This window comes from Rhopalosiphum padi, chromosome 4 (genome assembly GCF_020882245.1).
Source record: "Rhopalosiphum padi isolate XX-2018 chromosome 4, ASM2088224v1, whole genome shotgun sequence".
In the NCBI taxonomy this organism is placed as follows: domain Eukaryota; kingdom Metazoa; phylum Arthropoda; class Insecta; order Hemiptera; family Aphididae; genus Rhopalosiphum; species Rhopalosiphum padi.
The window spans coordinates 14481331-14504858 of NC_083600.1; the positions used below are offsets into that span (position 1 = coordinate 14481331).

Genomic DNA, 23528 nt, shown 5'->3' on the forward strand with positions numbered 1-23528 from the left:
TTTAAGATTGGCACGTACGTCTATTGTTAATATTTAGGCCGTATCGTGCAATAAACCTATTTCAATGACCATCCTATAAAAGTGTTCTAATTAACTAAAAATTATCCGGCATTTATTGAAATTGATAATAGTTGCCGTATGGTTTAAAATCATTAACATTTTTTGGAGTATCGTACTTATTAAAAGAAATAATAGTTGTAATTTGTCAGAATTATACTATTGAACTATTTAAACATGATATTGATCAATAAATTATTCATTAAAATATATAATTTTTCAACATATAAATTATTTATAATTATTATTATAATATACATATAGGCATATAGTCTAAGAAAAAAGTTTTAGCAAATTGCTGTTAAATAATTTACAAGAACAACAACTATTATATTATGATATAATACTACATTTGAAAAAACGAAACTATAAATATGTATAGTTAATATATAGTAATATATACCTACTAAATTGAGGGTTATGTTACTGGACAGTCTCCCCCTCATACTAATTCACGTAGAAAAAAATATTAACAAATTTTACTTAATGTAGAAATAATAGTTACAGATTGTAAATATTTTTTTAATAATAAAAGTAATAAATTATATTATTTTAGTTTTATAATTGACTACTCCAGTAGCATTCGAGAACAATTGACTGAACATTATGATAAAAATGACGCAATTCGCACAATCGTGTAATTACAGTAATTTGGCCAGTGAAAGTGTAACTATGCCAAATTACATTATAGTCCATAACAATATTCCCAATTCATAAAAAAAAAAGGAAAATGATTTATTATATTTTGTAACCGTCGCAAAGATGGAGTTAGATCAGTTCCCGGATTTTCTTAAAATCTTAATTTTCGTCATGGAACGCAACAAATAGTTGATAACTTGCAATAGTTCAATTCTATTTAGCCTTCAACTCCGATACATCCTTGACATTGAAAGCCTGGAGATTCTGAGGCATCTAATTATTTTCATATTTATATGCACGTATTAGTTGTTGAATGTAACAAAGAAATAATAATACAGTAGCCACATGAGTTGTTCCAATAGAAAATTATACACATCAGTTTCATAAAAAAATAACAAGATATACAACTACAAGAATTTCGAATTTTATAGTTAATATCATATATCAAGGAATCTATTGATCTTATAACAATTTAACTTTATCTGTTATCGCTTTTTTTTATTACACTGAATACCCCAAGAATGTTTTAAACTATAACTTTTTCCATTGATTACATAGTAGACTCTTAATGATAAATTATAAATTTGTTCAGTATTTTGCCGAAAATATTTTAATACTTCTAAAAACTTTACAGATATAGATATTTATATAGATAGATACTTTTAGAAAATGTGTGAAGTGTGTCTACAACTTTTTAATAATTTAAATGATGAAACATTTTTCCCCTATATATACTTTTTATTTTAGTATTTTATAAAGATGTGATTTATTTAATTTTTCATATTTGTTTTACGTATCTTTAACATTTTTAGAATTAAGACATATTATTGAAATTAGTAAACAATATTTAATATTAAAATTGTTATATTATTTTATTCTATAAATATGATAAGCTACCTATACAATTAAAAACCCGTACAAGCAAAATTTCAGAATTTCAAGTGGAATACAAAATAGCTTACCTATTAATATAGCCAACTATAACTATTAAAGTCACACGCAAATACGGTATTCTCATGTTTAAAAAAAATTATCATTTTAATAATATTTAAAAATGCATTAATTAATCATGTTTTTTTTTTATTATTCAAACAAAATCGATTTGCTAAGTACTTAATACGAACCACAAATTTTGTATATTTCCAATAAAATATATTTCAATTAAAATAATTTAGCATAATGAAATTTAAAAATTATAATTAAGATGATTAAAATTAAAGTATTTTTAATGTTGAATCTGTTCGAGGAGAATTTAAATTTAAAAATATATTCTAAGTATCTATAACTTGTATTGATATTTTAGATATTTTAAATTTTAACTATGGTAGATTTATTTTTTAGTTAATTGTTTATTATTTATAGTCTATGTATATTGGTCTAATTATCAAAAAATTGATTTGATGATATTTTTATTTACACGTAATGAATAATATGACTAAAGGAGAAAAACATTTTTTGTAAATTAATTTATGTATCATCGCCTTTACAGTAATAGGTACTAGTCTTTATATTTCCACACATTTTGCGGTACTAATATTGTATTTGTTATTATTACACCTATATAAGTATTATTTGTGCTTCATAAACATGATGAAAAGTGTGCTGTATTATTAATGCCATTTTTTCATGTAATGGTCGATTAAACTGTGAAAATTATTGAGTTACAAAAAAAAAACTAGAAATTATATAGTAAGTACTCGTCTTTATATCGTTATATTTTTTTAAGTTATATTGTTGGTCAATGACCACGTGTCATTCCGAGTGGTATAGGTATAAGATATAGGTATAGTATATACTGTTGTATTTGATCTGGAAGGTCATTGGAATTCTTCGTCTCGTGTGTGAGTATTTCGGTTAAAACTAAATATATTTACTTGATTTTGGTAATTACTAATTACTTTATACCTATACACCGTAACTACCAGAATGTATTGAATCGTTTTTACGGTTCCTTACGGCATAATGCACTGTGCAATCAAAAATCTAAATAAGATATTTGAATTCTACAATTAACCGTTAATTTTTTTTCCACGCCACTATGATATAGTCATACATTGTTGATAGGTATAGTATGCATACAACCATTTGACCTCGTTTTGACAAGACATAAGTAGAATATAAAATAGTATTATGTGTGGTTATTGCCATTTATGTTATGATGTATACTAGTATACTATATATTAGTATAATTATTATGTTATTTACAATTATCTTAAATACGCACCGTATAATTTGTCTTTATCATAATTTGAATTAAACTTTTTTGTCCCTTAATACATATTTGTATGTGCATCTAGCTATTTTATTTTATAGAGAAAATTATTATGGTCATTTATGACGAGTGTTTATTCGTCTGAAATGCATTATATTATTAAGAAAGCTGCATCTAGGACACATGACGTGTAATGTGTAAGTAAAGGTTATAAAAGAGTACATGGTCTGAGTGAGCATCACTAATGTAAAAATATATACTAAAGAAGAGTAAAAAGTGAAAGTTTAGAGAATAACAGGATAATTCAGGACCATTATTTTATTTTTATTATTAAGTATATGCATTATTTAGTTAAAAAGTGCCACTATTGTTTCAAACTTTCTGAGGTTAACAATATGATTTAAGAATTGCATATTTTAATAAGTGTAATTTGGCGATTTAAATAAATAATTTAGATGCATTGCTACTTATATATAAAATAGTATATAATATTTATACGACAGATGACATTTTAATAAAAAAAAAACAAGATTTAATTTAAAAAAATTTAGTAGATGACAATAGAACTAGTGATTCAACTTCTACAAAATGTTCTATTGGGAAAAATAAAACTATTTAAATTAATATGATGATTTTAATATTACTACAGTACTTACCATACATGAAAATACAATTTTTCAACAATATAAAATTTTGTATAAAATTCTCAGGATTTTTCATTTTAAATGCAAGTGCCATTAATTCCTGAGGACATCTCAGTTTGGTTCCAAAAGTATTAAATCAGCAGTTACACATTCATTAATTCGTTATGATTTTCCGTATATTTTCATGTATTTAACTTAAAATGTAATAATGTGTACAAAATGTACATAATGTATTTTAACAAAACTAATAGAAATATATGTAAAATAATGAATGTCTATATACATTATTCGTTGACTGGTTGACTCACAAATGTTAAATTTCGCTCGCTTTTCATAAATATACATCATAAAAAAGGGATTAAACTATTGTTCAATTTAGATGGGGATCGAATTACTCCTATAATTGGTGAAGATATTTTCCTTTATTTATCAATTGTAAGTGTATTAGCATATGCATATTGTATACGTTAATGCATATTTTTAATAACTGAACAACAACATAAATTTTAGAATATATTAACCAATGCTAATTGTATAAATTAAATATTTGATAGCCTGCCGATGAAAAACATTTAAAATAGTTATATATTTTTGTTTTGTGTTTATGAGCTTCAGTAGTTAACAATTTACCATACCTAGAGAATGGAAAGTGTAAAAATATAAGACAATAAAATTTGAAATATTTTGTCTGAAGTTTAGATATTTTAAGTCTTCAGTTTAGAAATATATATGTATATATTGCATATTGAAAAATATTCCAAAATTAAATCGATACTATTAAGTATTAAACTCATTTGTTAATTTTTCATTAGTAATTGTACATTTACTATATTTACAATAAGTATATATACTTAATATATTAAGTCGTTTTGATATTTATATTATTATTGCTCTCTTCAATGGATAAATTCTGCCAAAAGAAAATTTATTTCCGAGTAAATAAAAAAAGATTCGTAAGGACCGAAAACCGATTTGTATTTGTGTTTAGATAAAAATGTATACCTATTATATAAAAAAATATATATACATTGAAAAGATATATCTACCAATACAAGATATTTTTAACATGGTCCGTTTTTAATCATTTTGATATTAAATAATATTTAATAATATATTGTGAGGTACATTTTCTTATTAATTTATTAATGAGAGTATTATAAATACTATTTTACAGTCCTTATAAAGATTAAATAAAAAACATTTATTATACATATACCGCAAAAAGAATTAATTGCCCAATGTAAATATAGCTTTTATTTATTCAAATTAAAGTTAATATATTAACAAAAATAAAATGTTTATGTCTGTACTGTACCTACGTTATAAACATGTAAATTCTTAGATATACCTATTAATACATTATATTACTTAAAAATGTAAATGCAGTGTATTGTATATAATAGCACGTGTCTACCAAACAAATATATTTAATTTAATTAAAAAAAAAAAACATTTAAACTAACGTTAGAAATATTCTAACAATTTAATATCGTATTCGGAACGACGCGACGTGATTGAACAAATTACAATAATAATACAAATATTATCTATCTGTACAATTATTATTATTCCTCATCTACTAACTCGTCTGCAACGGTCATAACCACACGTATATTAATAATAGTATTATACTGTTTACACGACGTAGTCGACGGTGTGGCACGCGCAATGCCGTCTCGTTAATTAGTAAAAAACTTAAAAACTCGATACAACAGTAATAATATTATATTAAACGAATACGTTGCTCGCCATAATGTAATATACCTACCCGACTACACTGTGCGTACGCCGACGGATAACAATTATAATAATTAGACGATTATTGTTACTATTTTTTTTTATTTCTCCAACCAGAGTTTGCACATAAACCGACACACACACACACACACTTATATGTTATAATATTAATATTAATTTTTTTTTCACGGGCCACCTCCGTCCTCGCGGTTTAAGCGCACCACATAAGTATATATACGTGAGCGGATCGAGACTGACGACCGGCCGACCTACCGCCGACGTAGTCTCTCCGCTCCCGTCGCGCGACGTATATGAGATACGTTTGTACAATAAAATATTATGTATAGTGTTGTCTTATATTATGTATGTCAGTCGCAGCCTCGTTTGCGTCGTCGTCGCCCGTTAGTTACTTAGCTAGTTAGTCGTCGTCGTTAAAGTTCGAAATATTATCGTTGTAATTATCGTTCGCCGCGCGCGTATTGCATTCTGTCCAGTTTGTCGTCCTCGGCGGTCATGGAACATCCCGCTGAACCGCTGCAGCTCCGGTATGACGACGTTAACGACACGTTACACGATCGTTCGCCGTCACCCCCGCCTCGAAAAATACCGGAATCCGCACTATCCGCCCTCCGGGGCATACTGGTGTCGTCGCTGCAGATGCCGGCCGAGGCGCCCGTTCCGCGTGCTCGTCGGACTCCTGGCCGGACGTCGTCCTCATCACCGCCGCCACCTCCTCGGCGTCGTCCACGTTTACACGTCACGTTTGAATCGCGGACGGCCCGCGCCACCGCCGGTACACTGCAGCTGTTGGTCTTTATATAAATAATGTGCATATATATATATATATAAAACCATTATGTCTTTAAGCCTAGACTTGGGACTTGTTCACTATTCTTACGTTTCATTTGTTTACTTTAAACCGAATAAGTTTGGACATGCGGTACGAATGGTACGATATTCAGGTATTGATTGTTTTAACGGGCGGCAGTAGGAAATATAATTTATATTCGTATTTTTTTAATTGTGTCATGAAATATTAAAATACAACTTTTTAACACCACTTTATACGTACATCAAAGTTGTCCTATTTTGAGCAGTATAGACAAAAATCTTGAGAGTACCTACTGAGCTCGTATTATTGTGATAAAACAAGTAGTATATAGTTTGCAGTGCGTTTAGAGTCGTAAATAATATTTTCTCCATATTTTCTTTGAAGGACATTGACATCTGGTCCTTATATTAATCATCGTTGGTATAGATAATAATTATTTAACACCGTATTGACGCCCTTATGGTTGAGCGTATACTATCAAACTTTCGCGATGAGTCATCATGAGTTTATTTTTTAAATTCTTCTCACCTCTACTCCTCGTCCATAATTTATTATTTTATTATTTTCTCGCACTATACACGTGCAAACACATTTACGATCGTTTATCGTGGATCAATGATCATATTACGTTCGATTGTAGCACAGCTACAATGACGACGACGACGACAACAATCTGTTGGCAAAGTTTCACCGTATATGTATAGTACCTTTATTGTATATGTATATACCAAACGCGTTGGTATAGTCTTCTTGTGGCCCCAATTGACTTGGGATTTTTCTATAACGGAAAACATGTTACATCATGATGTGTAGTGCGCGGGGGCGATCGAGAAGAGAAGATCATTGCACATCGCGAGATCTATATAATCGATTATTCGTTCATAATATATATTATATATCCGGCTGAGTGAGGAGGGTGGAGCACTACAATTAGGTCCACTCTAACTCTGTGCAGAAGCTTTCTCGTGTCACGTAACCTACCTTATACCGTGGTAATGGGAATGTTTATCGTGTTGGGTTAAATGCACGCTTGTCGTAGATCTATGATTTCTGATAAACGTAAGCATTTGTTGCTAATGCTTACTATATGACCTAAGTACCTTAAAATACATATAGCTAAAGTGTGTTAGGTTGCGTTCCTAGGTACCCGTCGCAAATGTTGAGCCTATAAAACTTACTGCAGTCCGTGAACCAAATTTAATATCATATCGTCTTCGTTAAACAACATATGGGCAATCTGTAATAAGTCATAAAGTTTTCGCCGTCGTTTAAATATTATTAATATATTATTTCCTGGTAAACGCAAAATATAAACTCGAGACAAACTGAAAGCCGAAAATTATTATGTTGCCGTCCGGTTTAAGAATAGAAACAACGTGCTCGACCGTTCTCTTTGCACCATGCGCTCATATTGTGTGTGTCCACTGTGTCCGAATAACGTTTTCTTTTTAGGAGTGGTCACACCAGCCGTCTGTATTCGTTCGTGAAGGTCGCGACCGCCATGATGTCATTTTCGAAAAATAATTTTTTTTCTTAAACTCCATTTACGGTAGCACGAAATAAACGTGGCAATGTTGAATACGATATACATATAAGAAAAAAACGTCATTTTTTATGTGTATAATCTACTTATAATGGCGACTTCCATATTATTATAGTTGCACACCGCTCTGGCTATTATACACTGCACTATGGCTAGATCGCGATGTTTACACATTACGATCATATTCGAATAACCGAATTAAAGGAGAATAGATCATTCTTTCTCTCTCTCTCTTCTGGGCTAGATGACTGTTCGTGCGAGTTATTATGTTGTTTGCTCCGCATATTATTTACGAATGCAATTAATGATGAGTCCTACGTGAGTGGGCATGAATTTCGTGTACCCACTCGGCTCGTCGAATAATATACAATAGGTACATTTAGGATATATTATTGTAATATATTAAACAACTGCATTGCAGTAAACGGGATCGGTCGAATATTTAATACCGTCATTATGACACGTACAATTCTGACCTACGAATAGTCCTCATTTATCTTAACAATATGTCATGCTTATAAAATTATATAAAATTATTTAATTTTTATTATTTTTATTTTGTTTATTTAGCAGGAGTGACCACTGTTAATTCTGACAACCGGCCAAGTACGGCACCAACACCACCTCAAAATTCTTCTAGAGGTTAGTCTTTTACAGTTTTACTAGTATATATTTATAATACTTTACAATATTTTAAATTATCGTTATACCTTTGGAGTATAATTCGTTCAATAAAATATTATTATTATAATTTTGAATCTACAAGCTATTATTCTGTAGATAACAAACTTATACTTGAGCTACACCGCAATATACATAACTGGTGCAAGTAGTTATAAAATATATAAAATAAAGTGTAATATTCAAAATTAATTATAAAATTATATAATAGGTAATAAAAAATTATAATATTTATTACAATTTACTTATATTTTAATGTTTCATTTTATGTGCACATACCTTTTGTAAACAATTAAAAAAAAATACATCTTAAATTTTAATTTTTAAATATTATATAATATTCTTAAAATATAAATTCAATTGTTTATTTTTTTTTCTATTCGATCAGCAGGCGGACTTCATTGGTTTGCCCATGGTGCAGATTCATTTGACTTTTATGATGAAACAGACGAAACAGGTTTAAATAAATGTTCTCATCGTGTCTATAATGTCGTCTTTAATAGGACAAAGACTAACACATAATATTAAATAAGTTATCGTCATATTTGTTTGCCTATTATTGTACAAATAATCGTGTTATACTAACAGTTTTTTGGTATTTTAAACGCAACAGAGTTTTGTGTGGAATTCGGACTTTAAATAATTTAATTATAATATTTAAAAGGTTTAAATACCGTTATATGCGTATATATAAAACGCTATATCATTATTTATATTTAGAGCTATCGTAGAATCGTTTGGTTAGTTACTTTAAAAAACAACATACATTATACAATATGCTTTTAAACACAAACTAAAAATATATGTTATATTATTGCCGTTATTGGTATAGACGGTACGCAATCCAAAAGTGTACATTTTTTCATTCATATTCAATTTTTTTTTATGCTAACAATTTTGTTTTGTCTGGGTTTATTATTTTATGCTGGGTGTAGATTTATGCATCGAGAATATAAATAACAAACTACGAAACTAATATTATTTTCCCTTTGTCTTATCGTAATTATAATATCGTGTGTTTGTGAGTCGTGTGTTTTGATCTTAAAGAATGTGAGCATTACTATTTATGCTCGCACGTGCTTCTCAATGCCATTTGTGTGGGCGATCGCAGTTATTATTATGGGTCTATTAACTCTTATAATCCTTACAATGTATTGAAATTGGGTTATCATTTTTGTCTATGAAGGAAAAGAAAATGCAATCAAAGACCGTGAAGAACGATTGCGACTTGTTCGTGAGAAACACGACGAGGAACGCCAAAGAAAACTCGATGAGCTCAAACAACAAGTAATTTCATATCGATAGTTCAATATGTTTATTTATGCATTCATTGTCTGGTGGACTTTATCTGTATGTACTTTAACCGTATTCTGTTTTTCGTTTCAGGCACTGGCTGTACAAAGGTATCGAGAACAAAAAGAAGAGGAAAGGCGGAGACGTTTAGATGAAATGCGTTTACGAGATACTGAAAGGCGACAACAAGTGGAAGAAAGAAAAAGACAATTGTTTGAAGCCGAGAGAGAGAAACGAGACGCTATACTAAAAAAAAATCTAGTAATTATAAGAATAAAATAATTGGCTTACGTACACTGATCTTGTTTGTTATTAATTGAACATTTTTATTATACGCTTATATCATTACTTATTAGGAACGCGAGGCCAGAATTGTGTCAAAAAGAAGAAATGAGCGTAGTTCAATTGTTTTTGCATTTGGAAGTTCAACGCCTCGCATGCTTGAACCATCAGAAACTGGCGGATCGTACTGGGCTAGTCGCAGGTAAATAAAGTATTAGTAATATACCTACTATATTTAAAAGTAATTCCTGTTTGATTTATTTCTCGTACAACTAGATTGTTGCCGTCGTATACGTTACCAGTATTGCATTTATTGCTTATATATTTATAATGTTTGATTTTTATCGTATTGTTTCCTAGAGCTACATCTACCAGCAATGTGATGATGTTGAGCAGTACAACTCCTATGGGCCCTCTAACGAGGAGGTCGTCAGAACGCGAGCTGAACGAATGTTCTGGGAAGAAAAGAGCTGCTTCAGCTGGCGGTCTGTCGAACCGCAGTACCGATGGTAAGCTCGTTTATGTATATTTTGTAATAATATCTTCACATAGATAATCCGTGTTTTCGGTTTACGAGTACGGTAATAAAATAAACTTTGAAAAACGAAATAGTTTGAACGCCAGATTTTTCAGAGTACAATAATAAGAGACACTCCGTAATGGGTGTTTTGCATTGGAGTGATATGTGTTACCCTGTTATCCCAGAATACCCTGTAGATGTGGTGTGTGGTGAGTTTTATTGGGGACGAAAATCCTAAACTATATACGTGTGTCATATCCTAATATAATTGTGTGTCGATTGCATATAATATGTAATATTAAATAATATTAATTGCAAATGCATGTAATATTTCTACGTGTAAATTTACGGATCAAGAACTAATTTGACGGAAAAAAATTGTTGTTGTGTATTAGTGCGTGATTCTACTTTTATTGTATTTTAATACTGATTGAATTATCTTATTTTATTAATTTCGACTGTTATAGGTCAAAATAGTTTGTGTGAAATTGTGATTTACGTAATTTAGAGCTTACTATAATATACCTTTAAATTTAAAAAACAAATACTAGTTTTCAACTTAACTGTGTACATAAATAATTTTTGGAATTATACTTTTAAGAAGATAATTAACTAATATATATATATTTGACAGGATTTAGGCGCCGAGAAAAGAAGATAATTTTATTGTATTGTTATATTCACTCGAACCGTTTATAGAAAACGCGTTCTGGGTGGCAGTAGTTAGTACTTAATATATAGATTAGTAGTACCATAAGGCTATAACAACAGTATTTATACATTTTTATATACTTATTTGTGGCTTAGCGTAATGAAACCCCCTTCATCTACCGACCTAATAACGCGTACATGTTATATTATTATGTTTTAATTAGCTTTTGGCTAGCCCCGCGTACATGCCTATTTACTCTATCCGCTTCCTGCGCGTGTACCTATTAATAAGTATATATTACTAAGTAGAACAAAATTACCATCGTTTTGTGTACTAATTAATTAATTAGCTCTTTAAACTGCACGCGCGTGTTGTGTATACCCTGAAGCCGCGCTCGTGAACATACTATATATATATTATATGCAACAGTGGCGTTGTGAACTCGGATTACCTTATGGGAGCAGCCTATTTAATATTATATATATTAAATAAAAGGCTTGCCGAACGCTAAATACACTGAATACAATCCGCGTTAGAAATGCCTATTTATAAAATAAATAAATATTATACCGTACAGCAATGCACATAGTTGAAAAGACTCAATACGTTTTCAAACTTTCATTAAAATAGTTTAAAATCAAAATTAATTAATTTGAATTTAACCACATTCAAATTAATCTTAAGTTAAATAAAATACAAAATGATTTTTCGGTGGTTTTTTTCATGATAATATGACATAGGTAAATGTTTAGACTATACTACTCGAATTTCATACAATAACGATTTTTAATCTTTTTACGTTTCCAAATAAATCTTCGAATTTTCTTAATTCAATATATTTTATACACACTTGCGGGTTAACCTACGATCGCACGCTTGCTTTACAGGCTTCAGTGCAGGATCTATAAGTTTCAAAAGAGCGAGTTGCCACAGCTAATATTAGAGGACTCTTTAAAAAAAATTTCCATTTAAAAATCAGAATATAATAATTATGTGTATTTCTTTTCGGTATATTATGATAAAGTGAAAATTAATTTAATTATAAAATATTTCTACTGGGTTCCCTGTGGCTGATGCGTGTTCCTTTAAATCGAGTAAAGACGTTAAAATAAAACTCAATAGTAGAATAAATGGAAGTGGGTAGTTTCTTAAAATACGTATTTCTTTTTGACCATTATTCAATATCATTAATAATTCATCACTTCACAAAGTTAGAAAATTTAAGACATCAATCTGAGGTCCCTAAAAATACCTCAAACTTGTGTTCCCGGTGCATTACATATCCTGCACCCATTGACGTAATTATAGGGAGCACACAAGTGACTTGTACGCCCTCAAAAATAAAATCATTTTTCTATTAAATTTTGGCTATTTTGATTTTTGAAATATCATTAATTAAAATATTTTGTACTATAGTGTTTACTAATAAAAATTCCCAGCTATCTGTGACCTCTTCACTTTTTTTGTGCACTTCCAAAATATTGATCTAGTTGCGCCTATGCTTGCACCTCTGCTAATTCCGCCACTGTTTATAGAAGTAATATATAATATGTATTATGCTTATAAATATACCGTTCGCGACGCCACTGAATTATGATTAATAAATGTTATACCCGACTATTGGTGATTTGTTCTGGAGGTGACGGTGCATCGCGTTTGTACATGTGTAACATATATGTGTTTAGAAGGCGGTGATGGGAGCGCCGAACGGAAGGCGGCCAGACGGAAGACGGACCTGATGCCCACCATCGTGTCCCCGCGTGACCTGACGCCCTGCAGCCGTCCCGGATCGTCCAGTTCGTCCCGTCGGTCACCAGGTAGGGCGAGTTCGATGACTCGGCTGGACGGCGCCGCCACCGCTTTCGGCGGCGGATGCGGGCGACTCCTGTCGTCGGCGCGCAGCATGAGCCACTTGGCCAGCGGTGGCGGTGGCGGGCGATCTGTCGTTTTAGGTGCCAATAAGGATCGCTCGACGCATCACCGTAGTATGATCGCCTTGAACCCGGTGCCGCCGCCCAGACCCACCAGAGCCGAGCGACTGCGCAAGCGCGCCAGAGAATTCGCAAACGGCGGTGGTGCAGGTACGTGGAAGATACACACCAGTCGTACATATTATTATATTATTACGGCAGCTGTGTAATGTATACGACATATTATACGGAAATTATTCGAACAAAGTACACTTCGTTAACATGGCGACATCCCCATGGTTCCTTGTTCCAACGTAACCTAACCATAAATCACCCTCCAACCCTTTTTTAATCTTCGTGTGTATTGATCACTAATCGTTTATTGTATTGTGTGTATATTACGCATGGACATGCGATGTCCACCTAACATTACGTTCGCCGAGATTTGCAAACACTCCAAAACATCCCCTTGAAAACGATCGCGTATAGTTATATACCCAAGTGCCGATTAAATGGTATAAACACCTAATATTTTTTTCCTTTGCACTATAACCATCGCACACAGCATCTTTCATTTCGTAACTAAACCGTTAAATTCTGATGAGAGTTATATATTTTATTATTTTAACGTCCAAATAAATCTTGATACTTATATTTCTATATATAATATATTAATTCAATACTGCTATATGTTACTGACTTTATGGACTCAATATTCACATTTGCATATTTTTATATTGACATCCAATAGTAGCACAGCTGAGTAAATTAAAATATATTTTCTATTACAAAATGTGAACACTTTAAATGTAATTATACTGATTTATATATTTCTATACTATATGTACTCGATATATTTTTTTATTTTTTTACTCAAAAATTTGTCGCTCATATTTTATAAATTTACGATTTTTACTTTATTTTAATCTTTAGTAACATCAAATTTTTCTCGTAATTTAGATAATCAACCTATATGTGTCCATATCGTGTTTTACTTTTTTTTTTATGGTTTTTTTTTTTCGTCGATAGTCACAAAAACATTTCATATATTATAGGGGTACCAGTCTGTGTCTTGCACTGTTTATGCCAACATTGTATTTGCTTATATAAAAGTAAATTTTTTATTGTGGATTTTTGAACTTAATTACTTTAATAGTAGATACTTTGCGAAATTATCTGTCGTTTTTGGACACTGAAGTTTCAATTAACGTTGGACTGTCGATCGTTTTTTTAAATTTTAACATTAATGTTTTTTTTATTTATTTTATATGTTTTAAAATCACAATATAACTCATTAAAACAACTTAAAAATTTAAATATTTAAAAAAAGTCTTTCATTAGATTCGCATCATCGAAAATCTTACAATATTATAAATTGCAAATTTGCAGTACGTCTACTTAACTTTTGGTTACGAAAAGAAAAATGCGAAGAACTGTTTTCGTTATTGCTATTTGTATCTGGCAGAGATAGCAGGTGTGGGTATCTTAACTAAAATGTAATGTATAATACATTAATAGTTAATACTCTTATATAGTTATATATTTAAACGTTTTCTGTATTATGGTTTAAATTTACTTCCTCAAATACATCCAACAATTCACGCCCTCCAGGCTCCATCCATCAATACATATCGCATGTTACTACTGTCCCCACCTCAGTGTGTGGAGAAGAAATTATTAATCTATCAACGTTTAACTACATATACTATATGACCGAACATGTGTTATATAATATCGAGAATTGTTTATTCGAAATCGTATTACATTTTAGTATTTTACGAACATGGAGACGTCGCGCCGTATTTATGATACGCTCGTTTAATATCGTCGTGGTGCAACTTATAGCCTAGCCTGAAATTTTAGGGTTTTCTTCTAACTCTTACCAGTCTTACCTATATATACGACTCGTTATTTACATTTAATGCGTTTTCATCTTGTGTATTAACGGACGATAAGGATCTTATAATGTTAAGTTTTCGTATATTTATAAATAATCAATAACTATGCGAGTACAATATGTACTCGTATCACACCTGTACTTACGATTCTGTTTTCGTTAATCGCGACATGTGTAGTATTCTTCAAGTATTTCCCTTCGTAAACAAACAAAAATACCGAGGTGGAAGTTTGCATGGTTGCATATTTGAGCATGTGCTGCCTATATAAAATATAATATACCTGCTTTTATTATGTATTATAATACAAAAACCAGTATAGTATTTACAACGCTTTTCGCCTTTTCTTGCTTATTAGTTATTTATTTATTGTATAATATATTAGGCTATATTTTCATATGCATTTCTGAAAAAAAGTTATTGAATGGACCTATCACAAAATCATCACTTGTATGGTATATCTTACATAATTTATAATTGACCTAATTGGTCTTAATTATCCATTAAAATGTGTGTTTTTAGTTTTGAGTATAAAATATCTAACCACTTATATTTTAGTTATAATAATGTAGGTTAAACTCGTAAATACATTTTACGCTTAATTAAATATATAATGTACATTATCATGGCACAGTCTATATACATTATTTATTCTATTTTGTGTTCTAATATTTCGAAGTGTCTAATTTTCTTAATTAATTTACAATTTAACATAACTCTGCAGATTTAATAAAAACGTACGCAAGTATGTTATGAAATAATAAGAAAGGTACGCTGAAAAATTAGTTTAATAATATACCTACAAATGTACCTCTCGATGTCTTAATTTTAAGTATATAGTACATAATTTGTTAAGTTTATTTTGTTAACATTTATAAATAAAATGCATGTATACCTATTATTATTAATTTTAATGTTTATGTCCCGAATGCATGCGTATTGGTCTCACCTGAACCCGATCAAACAGTAAGTGCACTTTATCCAACAGGTGGCGGTACTCGAGTTTGGGCCAAGGCGATTCATATCCACACCAAGTTTCTAATAATAATAATATATTGATACAAAACTAATATTTTTACCGAATGTTTAATATTTATTGTATTTTACTTGTCTAATATTTCTATTTCCAGTCACATTAATTTCAAATTCACTAAAATGTCAATTGATATTTTTTAATACTTTAATATACGGTTACGTGCTGTACAAATTGATCATACACGCAGAATATTTTCGCTATTGTTTTTTCTCAATATCAGTTTTAAACTAAGTCATGTGGTTTTTCTGTTTTGTTTTATTCGTTAATCAATGAGTACCTATATGGTGATAAATTAAAAAAAAAATGTGGCTGCTTAACTATTTTGTAGTTTGTTAAACCAAGGCTTCACACCTATAATGATTCATTTAGGTGTAAAGCCTTGAATTAAACAATGTTTTACATTGGCTGTATAAAACGGTACGATTGTAATAAATACAGACGATCATAGAAAAAACAACGATAATTACACAGTTATTTAACGTAAACATTTACTATATTATACTGTCGTAAGACCTTGTAAAACATTAATGTTAACTTTTCTGCGTGTATGATTTTCTGGTTAAATCTATATATTTTCTTGTTTAATTTCCATTTCTTGTTTTTATTTAATTTAATTTTCTATTAAACGCGTATAATTAAAAATTCAATGAGTGTCGATTCAAGCTAATCCGTACGTTGATTGATTGTTTAGGCATGAAATCTGGTGAAATGACGCCGAATCGACCCATGAGTTCCATGAGTCAGTCAAGCACTGGACCTTTGCCAACGCAACCGAGGTCCAGGCCCGTAGCTACGCCTCGCAAACCGCGACCAATCAGTATAGCCGTGACCGGCGTCACATCCGATCAACCTGTTAAGTCTCCGGCTACGGGCGAAAGACCGCCACTGCCCAAAGTGAATGTTACCAAAAAGTCGATTACTCCTAAAGTGGAAACAAAAAAATTCCCCAACGACAATACAAAACTGCAGTCGACAACTGTCAAGGTATAATAGTGACGTTTATTTTATTCATTTGCTGTGCCAATAAAATTTATGATATAGTAATAGTTTTTCTAATTTTTATCCCCCCCCTCAAAAAAAAAAAAAAAATTAATTTGTTTATAATATTATAATTTAATTTTATACATATAGAGTGTTGTTTGTAATATATTACTGTATTCGATAATATATTAGTATTTTATATGATAATATATGCTTTATTTTTTGGTGATTTTTAGGAAAAAAATAAAAACGCAAAGAATTCTACTGAAACTCCCGATAACGTTGAATCTTCCGAGCAGCAGCACACCGTCGCGGTGGTATCTAAAGACGAAGACAGTCGTGAAAATTCAAACCAAGGGTCAGTGAACGACCTGGCCGAATGCGATATGACCGCTTCAATGTTGGCTACAAAACAGAAGATCTCGACTGAAGAAGAAGCCAAGGCCGCGTTGGCGGAACGCAGAAAACTAGCGCGTGAACAAGCAGAGAGAGACGCAGAGTTAGAAAGACAACGATTGGTATGTCTATCTAACGTTATAGTTTTACACATAAATAATAATAATTTGATATGCTAGTAATTGATTAAATAAAACGTGGACATGTTATTTATTATATTGGTTTTCTTTCTATTCATGCATGACAGGAAGCCGAAAGATTGGCCGAAGAAGAACGGTTACGTTGCGAAGAAGAAGAACAACGCCGACAAGAAGAAGAACAACTGCGAATGTTGGAAGAGGCTAGGAAATCCGAAGAGTTGCGGTTACAGTTAGCCATTGAAGAAACGAAAAAACGTGAAGAGGAAGAAAAAAAACGGAAAGAAGAAGAGCACAAGTTGAAATTAGAAAAAGAAGAAGCAGACCGCAAAGCGAAAGAAGAGGCTGAAAAGTAAGTCATTTAATACACAACTTTAACCCATAATGTTTATTATAGTGAAGTACATTATTATACTTGATTATAATTATGTACCATGCTAATACACCAATAAGTCATTTGTTTCCAAGGGGCTGAGGCTTTATTAAGCTATTAAAATTGACGTATACACTTATCATAAGTTAATATTTTATGTGTTAAAACATTTTAAAAATAATTACATTTTTCATCAACGTGTTGTATATTATATTATATTGCATTCGGTTGGCTAAACGCCAATATATTATAATGATGGTATATTATAAGGCTCATATTATGCCCATATAAGGTTTGGTATCTCTGTCTCTCCCACGTAAATGCTAAATGTTGTTCAATTAAATACTCCACTATAGCTATTGGAAAATTATTTTAGAAATAACCTTTATTATACTTTATAAAGCATTTTATTGCCTGTTAGCGGCATGTCAGAGATTTCTAAACTGTAATTGAAAACTAAAAATGTATACCAGCTTAACGGTATAATTAAAAATGAATACCAAACTAATTAATAAAGCAAAAAGATGGTTTAAACTTTATTTTTCCCTATCATAAACGGTATTATACTATTATTTTATAGATAATTGAAATTCCCTTTTTTTCAATCTACATTTAAAAAAAAAAAAATATTTTTACACTTTATTATATTTTGTACTTTTTATATACTTTTATAAATATTATATTTAGAATATAAAAATCGAATTTCAAATGAATAGTTATAAGTTTATAACATCAATACTTATAGCTTAGATTAGTGTGAAGTATGAATATGATATAATAATATGACATTCGATTAGATACTCTGCGTGTTGTTTATGTTGGTTCGCTACTCGGCTCTTATTTTACTATTTTTTGTATATCAAAATTCTCAGAAATATATTCTGCTTCTAAATATGAAATTAAAAAAATATATTTCTAAAAACGTTACACATTTTCTGGAAAACAAGTGTTTATCTACTTTTAAAATGAACATTCTGTATTATACATTTTAGATTTCTTAAGTAATAGGTATTATTAATACTTAAACTTAACATGAATTTTTTCACAGGCTGAGACAAGAAATGGAAATCAAATTGAAAAAAGAGGAAGAAGACAGACAACTTAGACGTAAACGAGTCGAAGCTATTATGCTGCGGACTAGGAACCAAGGCAAAGGAAACGCGTCGACCAAAGTATGTATATTCTTATAACCATAGGTCTAATAGCCGTTTTATGTCGTCGATTTTTTTAAATAAAATAAATGTTTTCCAGGAAGAGACTGAATCTGCCGAGCAACAAGCCGGCGAGAATAAATCGGAAAAACCGTCGTCGGACCCGATGACGACTAGTCAAGGACCGGTATCTGAGACCGAAGCGATGCTGACCGCTGAGAGAGTTCATTCGTCGTCGTCAACGACGTCATCGGCATCGTCGCCGACATCACCGCCCGGCGAAGCGCTTTCTAACGGATTGCTTCCGGTAGAAACTTCCGGTTCTAAACAAAACGGCCGTGCGGACAACTCAGCGGTGCATCAAAGCAACGGCTGCCTTCCTACAGCCAACGGTGGTACAGTTTTCAACTCGGAAGTGTACGTATATATAACACAATTGTCTACCTAGCATGGCTGTTTAAGTAATTCTTAACGCTCACATAATATGATATTAATTATTTTGAACGAAACTTTTGTTTTTATATTAAATCTGGTAATAATTTGTTTTATTCTTAAGCAATTTAAAGTTTTGATAAGAAGAATGAAGTGACAAGGTGTTATAATATTATATATAATATATTTGTGGTATACTGTGGGGTGTGCGCTATATTTTTCTTATCAAAAACTTTAAATGCTTACATACATTTTTTTTTTTAAATGACTTATTATTTAAAAAGACATTTAAGTGAAATATTCTGCTTCAGGTTCAGAAATTAATAATATAAGTTAATATTACAAAATAATTGAATTACATCAAAAAATAATGTTATGTCATAAGTACTTCAATATAATTATATACTTAAAATAATTGGTTTTTTGTTTGTTTTAACACTGTTTATTTTTCCTCCAGACAATTAAACAACGTGACTAACAATCTGCTAGATTTATCGTTGGAACCCATTCCGTCTGACGCTCTGTCCACACAACAAATCATTGACATCGGCATGAAAAAGTGCATTCAAGACAATACCACGGAGTTTACCACGTACCAAGAAACTAATAGATCAGAACAACAAATCGTCAATGGTAAATATAATTATAAACTTTTGAAAGGATTTTACACCCACATATGTTATCTTCATGTTACAAACATAAAGCATAGAAAAGTTACATTCAGTAAAACCAATTTTGTATTGTTGGCTTTAATATTAGAGTAATTTGATCTATTATCAAATATAAAGATAAGAACATTATCTATGCTCTCTTGTTGGTTATTTACTATATTTTAAGTTATAGGCATTTTTACAGTTAATATTTGAAATACTCATGACTTGTTTAAATATTAAAATATTGTAAAAAACTAACAAGAAAACATAGATAATGTTCTTACATTTAAGTTTTATAATAGGTAATTACTTCTAACATTTAAGCTAAACACACAAAATTAAAACTACTCTTATATTTTGGTATAATATGTATTAGTAAGACGGAGACAACACATGCGAGTACTTAAGGCTCTATTTTCATTATTTCTATTATAATAATGGTTTACTGATTACATTTTTATTTTTTCAGATCTACTATCTTAATAAACACTAGAAGTGGCCGCGGTTGTTGTTACATTGTTGTGGGTATTTGTATACTTGGCGGTAGATTGAAGTATTAAACACGAGTGCTACTTTTATTGTTATTTTATTATTTTTATCTAAATTATTAAGTAGTTAAAAAGAAAAACTGAAAAAAAAAAGTAAAATGTTCAATATTCAAATTATTATAATTATTTAGCCACGTCTAGACATACTACTACGACAAATATCCATCATCTTCTATTTTACAATATTTTAAAAAATCCCTTCTTTTTAATACATTTTCGTTTTAATAAATATATAATAATAAAAATAATAATAATAATAGCTCTTATCGTGTTAACTATAAACACATTTTAATATGTATTGTAATTATCACGTTTAATGTACATTAACAATAATACAAATCTTATGATGTATTAATTATTTAAAATTTATATAACGACATGAGATTGCTTTGTCTTGAAAGAAATACCGTCTCAATGTATCTTGGGAATGAAACAATACGTTTAGCCAATGTCCTCTAAACAATTAATGACAAGATCATCATAATAATCAATATGTGGGCTATGATACCGTATTGAGTGTATTGCGAGTAAGAACTGTCTGATTTGTTTACTATGTCTCATATATATATTTTTAGAAATCTATCCCATAAACTGATTTTACTACTTTGCTTGTAAAATCCAACATTCATGTTTCATGTTTTATTATTTCAATATTTTTGAATATTTTTTTTACAAATTTTTAAACCAACATTAAATTGATTTTACTCTACTATTCATTTTGTTTTTGATGATGATGCTGTTATCAACCAATGGTCAATCTTAAGAAAGCAACCACTGTTGGTGGCTTGGATAGCTGTTGAGCGTGTTGATATTGTCAAAAAAATTTTATCTTAAACACACAAGATTTATTACTCCCCCATCAACCTCCCTGATCTCAAAAAAAAATATATTATTTAATAGACACCTATTTTCTATTTGTTTTCTTAATTAATCGTTACGAGTGATTTATTATTTTTCATACTCGAGTACTTAGTATGTTTTAATGTGATTATTGATTTATGGGTTTTCTTTTATTTCTTTAAATATTGTTCTATATCCGTGATTTATTATGTTTTCGGTCTGTATGCGTTGTCATTGTTAATAATACGTTACATAGATTATTATTGTCTTATATTTGGCCCAAGAAAAATCATTGTTTCCCAATAATTTAATGATCAGTAGTAGTATGTGTATGCGTTGTATGACAATGTTGTATGGAAAGACAAAGCCATCTTGTATGTTTATTTTATTTTATTATTAATTTTTTTTTTTTTAATTATTAAAAATAATAGTAACAAGGGAGAGTTCTATAAATACCTAAACTAAACGAACATGTTAATCATTGATTTTGTAAACTAAATAGCGATATTATTTTATACAACTAACATTTTTAATTGTCGCTATTCAAAATAGTAATTGTTTTATTTTTATTATTATTTTTTAATTACTTTTTACTTTTTTTTATGTAAAAACAGTTTATAAATGTAATTTTTATTTATAATTATCCCAATAGACTATTATTGAATTTTACATTTATTTTTCAGCCATTAATATTATATAAATATATATCTTCATTTATTTTTTAAACTGAATTCATGTAAAACTTAGCAAAGTATTTTTTCTGTTTATTGTTAAAATTTATGTTCAATAAAAAGAAAAACGACTAAAGTAATATATATTATATATATAATTTGTAACTTGTAAATTGTTTTTATTTTTTATGTTATTAGTTATAATAATATTATGTAAACCTAATTAAGAACTATCCAACTTGATGTTTTTAGTAAAAATAATATTATATATACCTACTCAAACTTAACAGTCTGTTATATTTATCGAAATTGTGTCAACAGGTATTTCAAAACAATATTTACATTTAAGTTTAAATATTATTAAATTAAAAATTTTAAACACGGATCTAATAATCAAAACTAAGTATGCAATGAAATTAAAAAAAAAATTGACCTGCATTCCAAAGTATTGGTCTATATTTAATTTTCAATACTTCATTCATCGCATGAACAAACTTTTTAAAGTAACTCTTTACCCGAAAAAGTCAACTATAAATTGTCCTACGGGTCATTGATTATTAATGTTGATTAATATTCGAATAACATTTCAATGTGGAAACACAGGGGCTGCTTCTTTGGGTCAATACCGCCGTGTTAAAATAATTCAATTATTGTTCTTACAAAGACCACCATTTTTATGATTAAACAACTGTATGTTTGATACGAATTATACTCTTATTGGTAGAATAGATATAATGTTATATAGCAGACAAATACAAATTACAAATTTAAGTTATTTGATGTAAATAACGATGTGTCAATACAATAATATATTTAAACTATAGAACATAATGCATCCTTTTTTAGAATCAACAAAACAATTAGTAATACTATCAACATTAATGGTATTATATCCGTTGCTGTGTATAAGTGGTAATTCAATAGTATTAAAAAAAGTATATTGAAATTTCTTCAATAAAATAAATAAAGACCGTTGTTTTTTATGTTTAATAATGTTTAAAAAAAACCACTAGTACTTCTTTATTTATGTTTTTATTAAACATCATTAATTAATAAAATATTATTATGCGGAAATAGAGTTTTGAATGAGATACTAGTTAAAATTCAATAAAAGTTGATTAAATAAGTAGGTATAATTAAAATAGTTGAAACAAATATTTATCGTTCAAAACATTGAAAACTAATCAAACGAGTCAATGTTTAAAATAAATATATCCAAATATTGATGATTATCGAACATAATTATTAAATATAAATTTTTTTTTTTAACGTATTGATTAAAAATGATAGGTACCACGTTAAACATTATATTGTAAGAATTTATCATCTAAAATTATTTCTGTTACATTTTTATACTTGGAAATATTCAATCAAAATAATATAATGCGTTATATAAAAAAAATAATGTCATAC

At 29.6% G+C, this 23528-nt stretch overlaps 1 protein-coding gene across 21 annotated transcripts in view; it reads left to right on the forward strand.

Annotated features, from left to right (window-relative positions):
- Positions 1 to 22288, forward strand: part of LOC132928787 (MAP7 domain-containing protein 2-like) — a 37224-nt gene extending 14936 nt beyond the window's left edge. For 4 of the 21 annotated variants that reach the window (XM_060993669.1, XM_060993666.1, XM_060993664.1 and 1 more), the window contains 15 exons: positions 8235 to 8306; positions 8734 to 8802; positions 9532 to 9632; positions 9732 to 9899; positions 9995 to 10122; positions 10281 to 10429; positions 10554 to 10649; positions 12778 to 13173; positions 16625 to 16917; positions 17151 to 17432; positions 17558 to 17799; positions 18869 to 18992; positions 19072 to 19388; positions 19861 to 20036; positions 20526 to 22288. In XM_060993669.1, the coding sequence (XP_060849652.1) occupies positions 8235 to 8306; positions 8734 to 8802; positions 9532 to 9632; positions 9732 to 9899; positions 9995 to 10122; positions 10281 to 10429; positions 10554 to 10649; positions 12778 to 13173; positions 16625 to 16917; positions 17151 to 17432; positions 17558 to 17799; positions 18869 to 18992; positions 19072 to 19388; positions 19861 to 20036; positions 20526 to 20539 (2627 nt within the window). In that variant the 3' untranslated portion in view covers positions 20540 to 22288. Of the gene's footprint in view, positions 1 to 5684; positions 6083 to 8234; positions 8307 to 8733; positions 8803 to 9531; positions 9633 to 9731; positions 9900 to 9994; positions 10123 to 10280; positions 10430 to 10553; positions 10650 to 12777; positions 13174 to 16624; positions 16918 to 17150; positions 17433 to 17557; positions 17800 to 18868; positions 18993 to 19071; positions 19389 to 19860; positions 20037 to 20525 lie in introns of those variants that run through there. The other 17 variants (XM_060993677.1, XM_060993675.1, XM_060993671.1 and 14 more) reach the window with 10 other exon arrangements.
- Positions 22289 to 23528: the final 1240 nt, after the last annotated feature.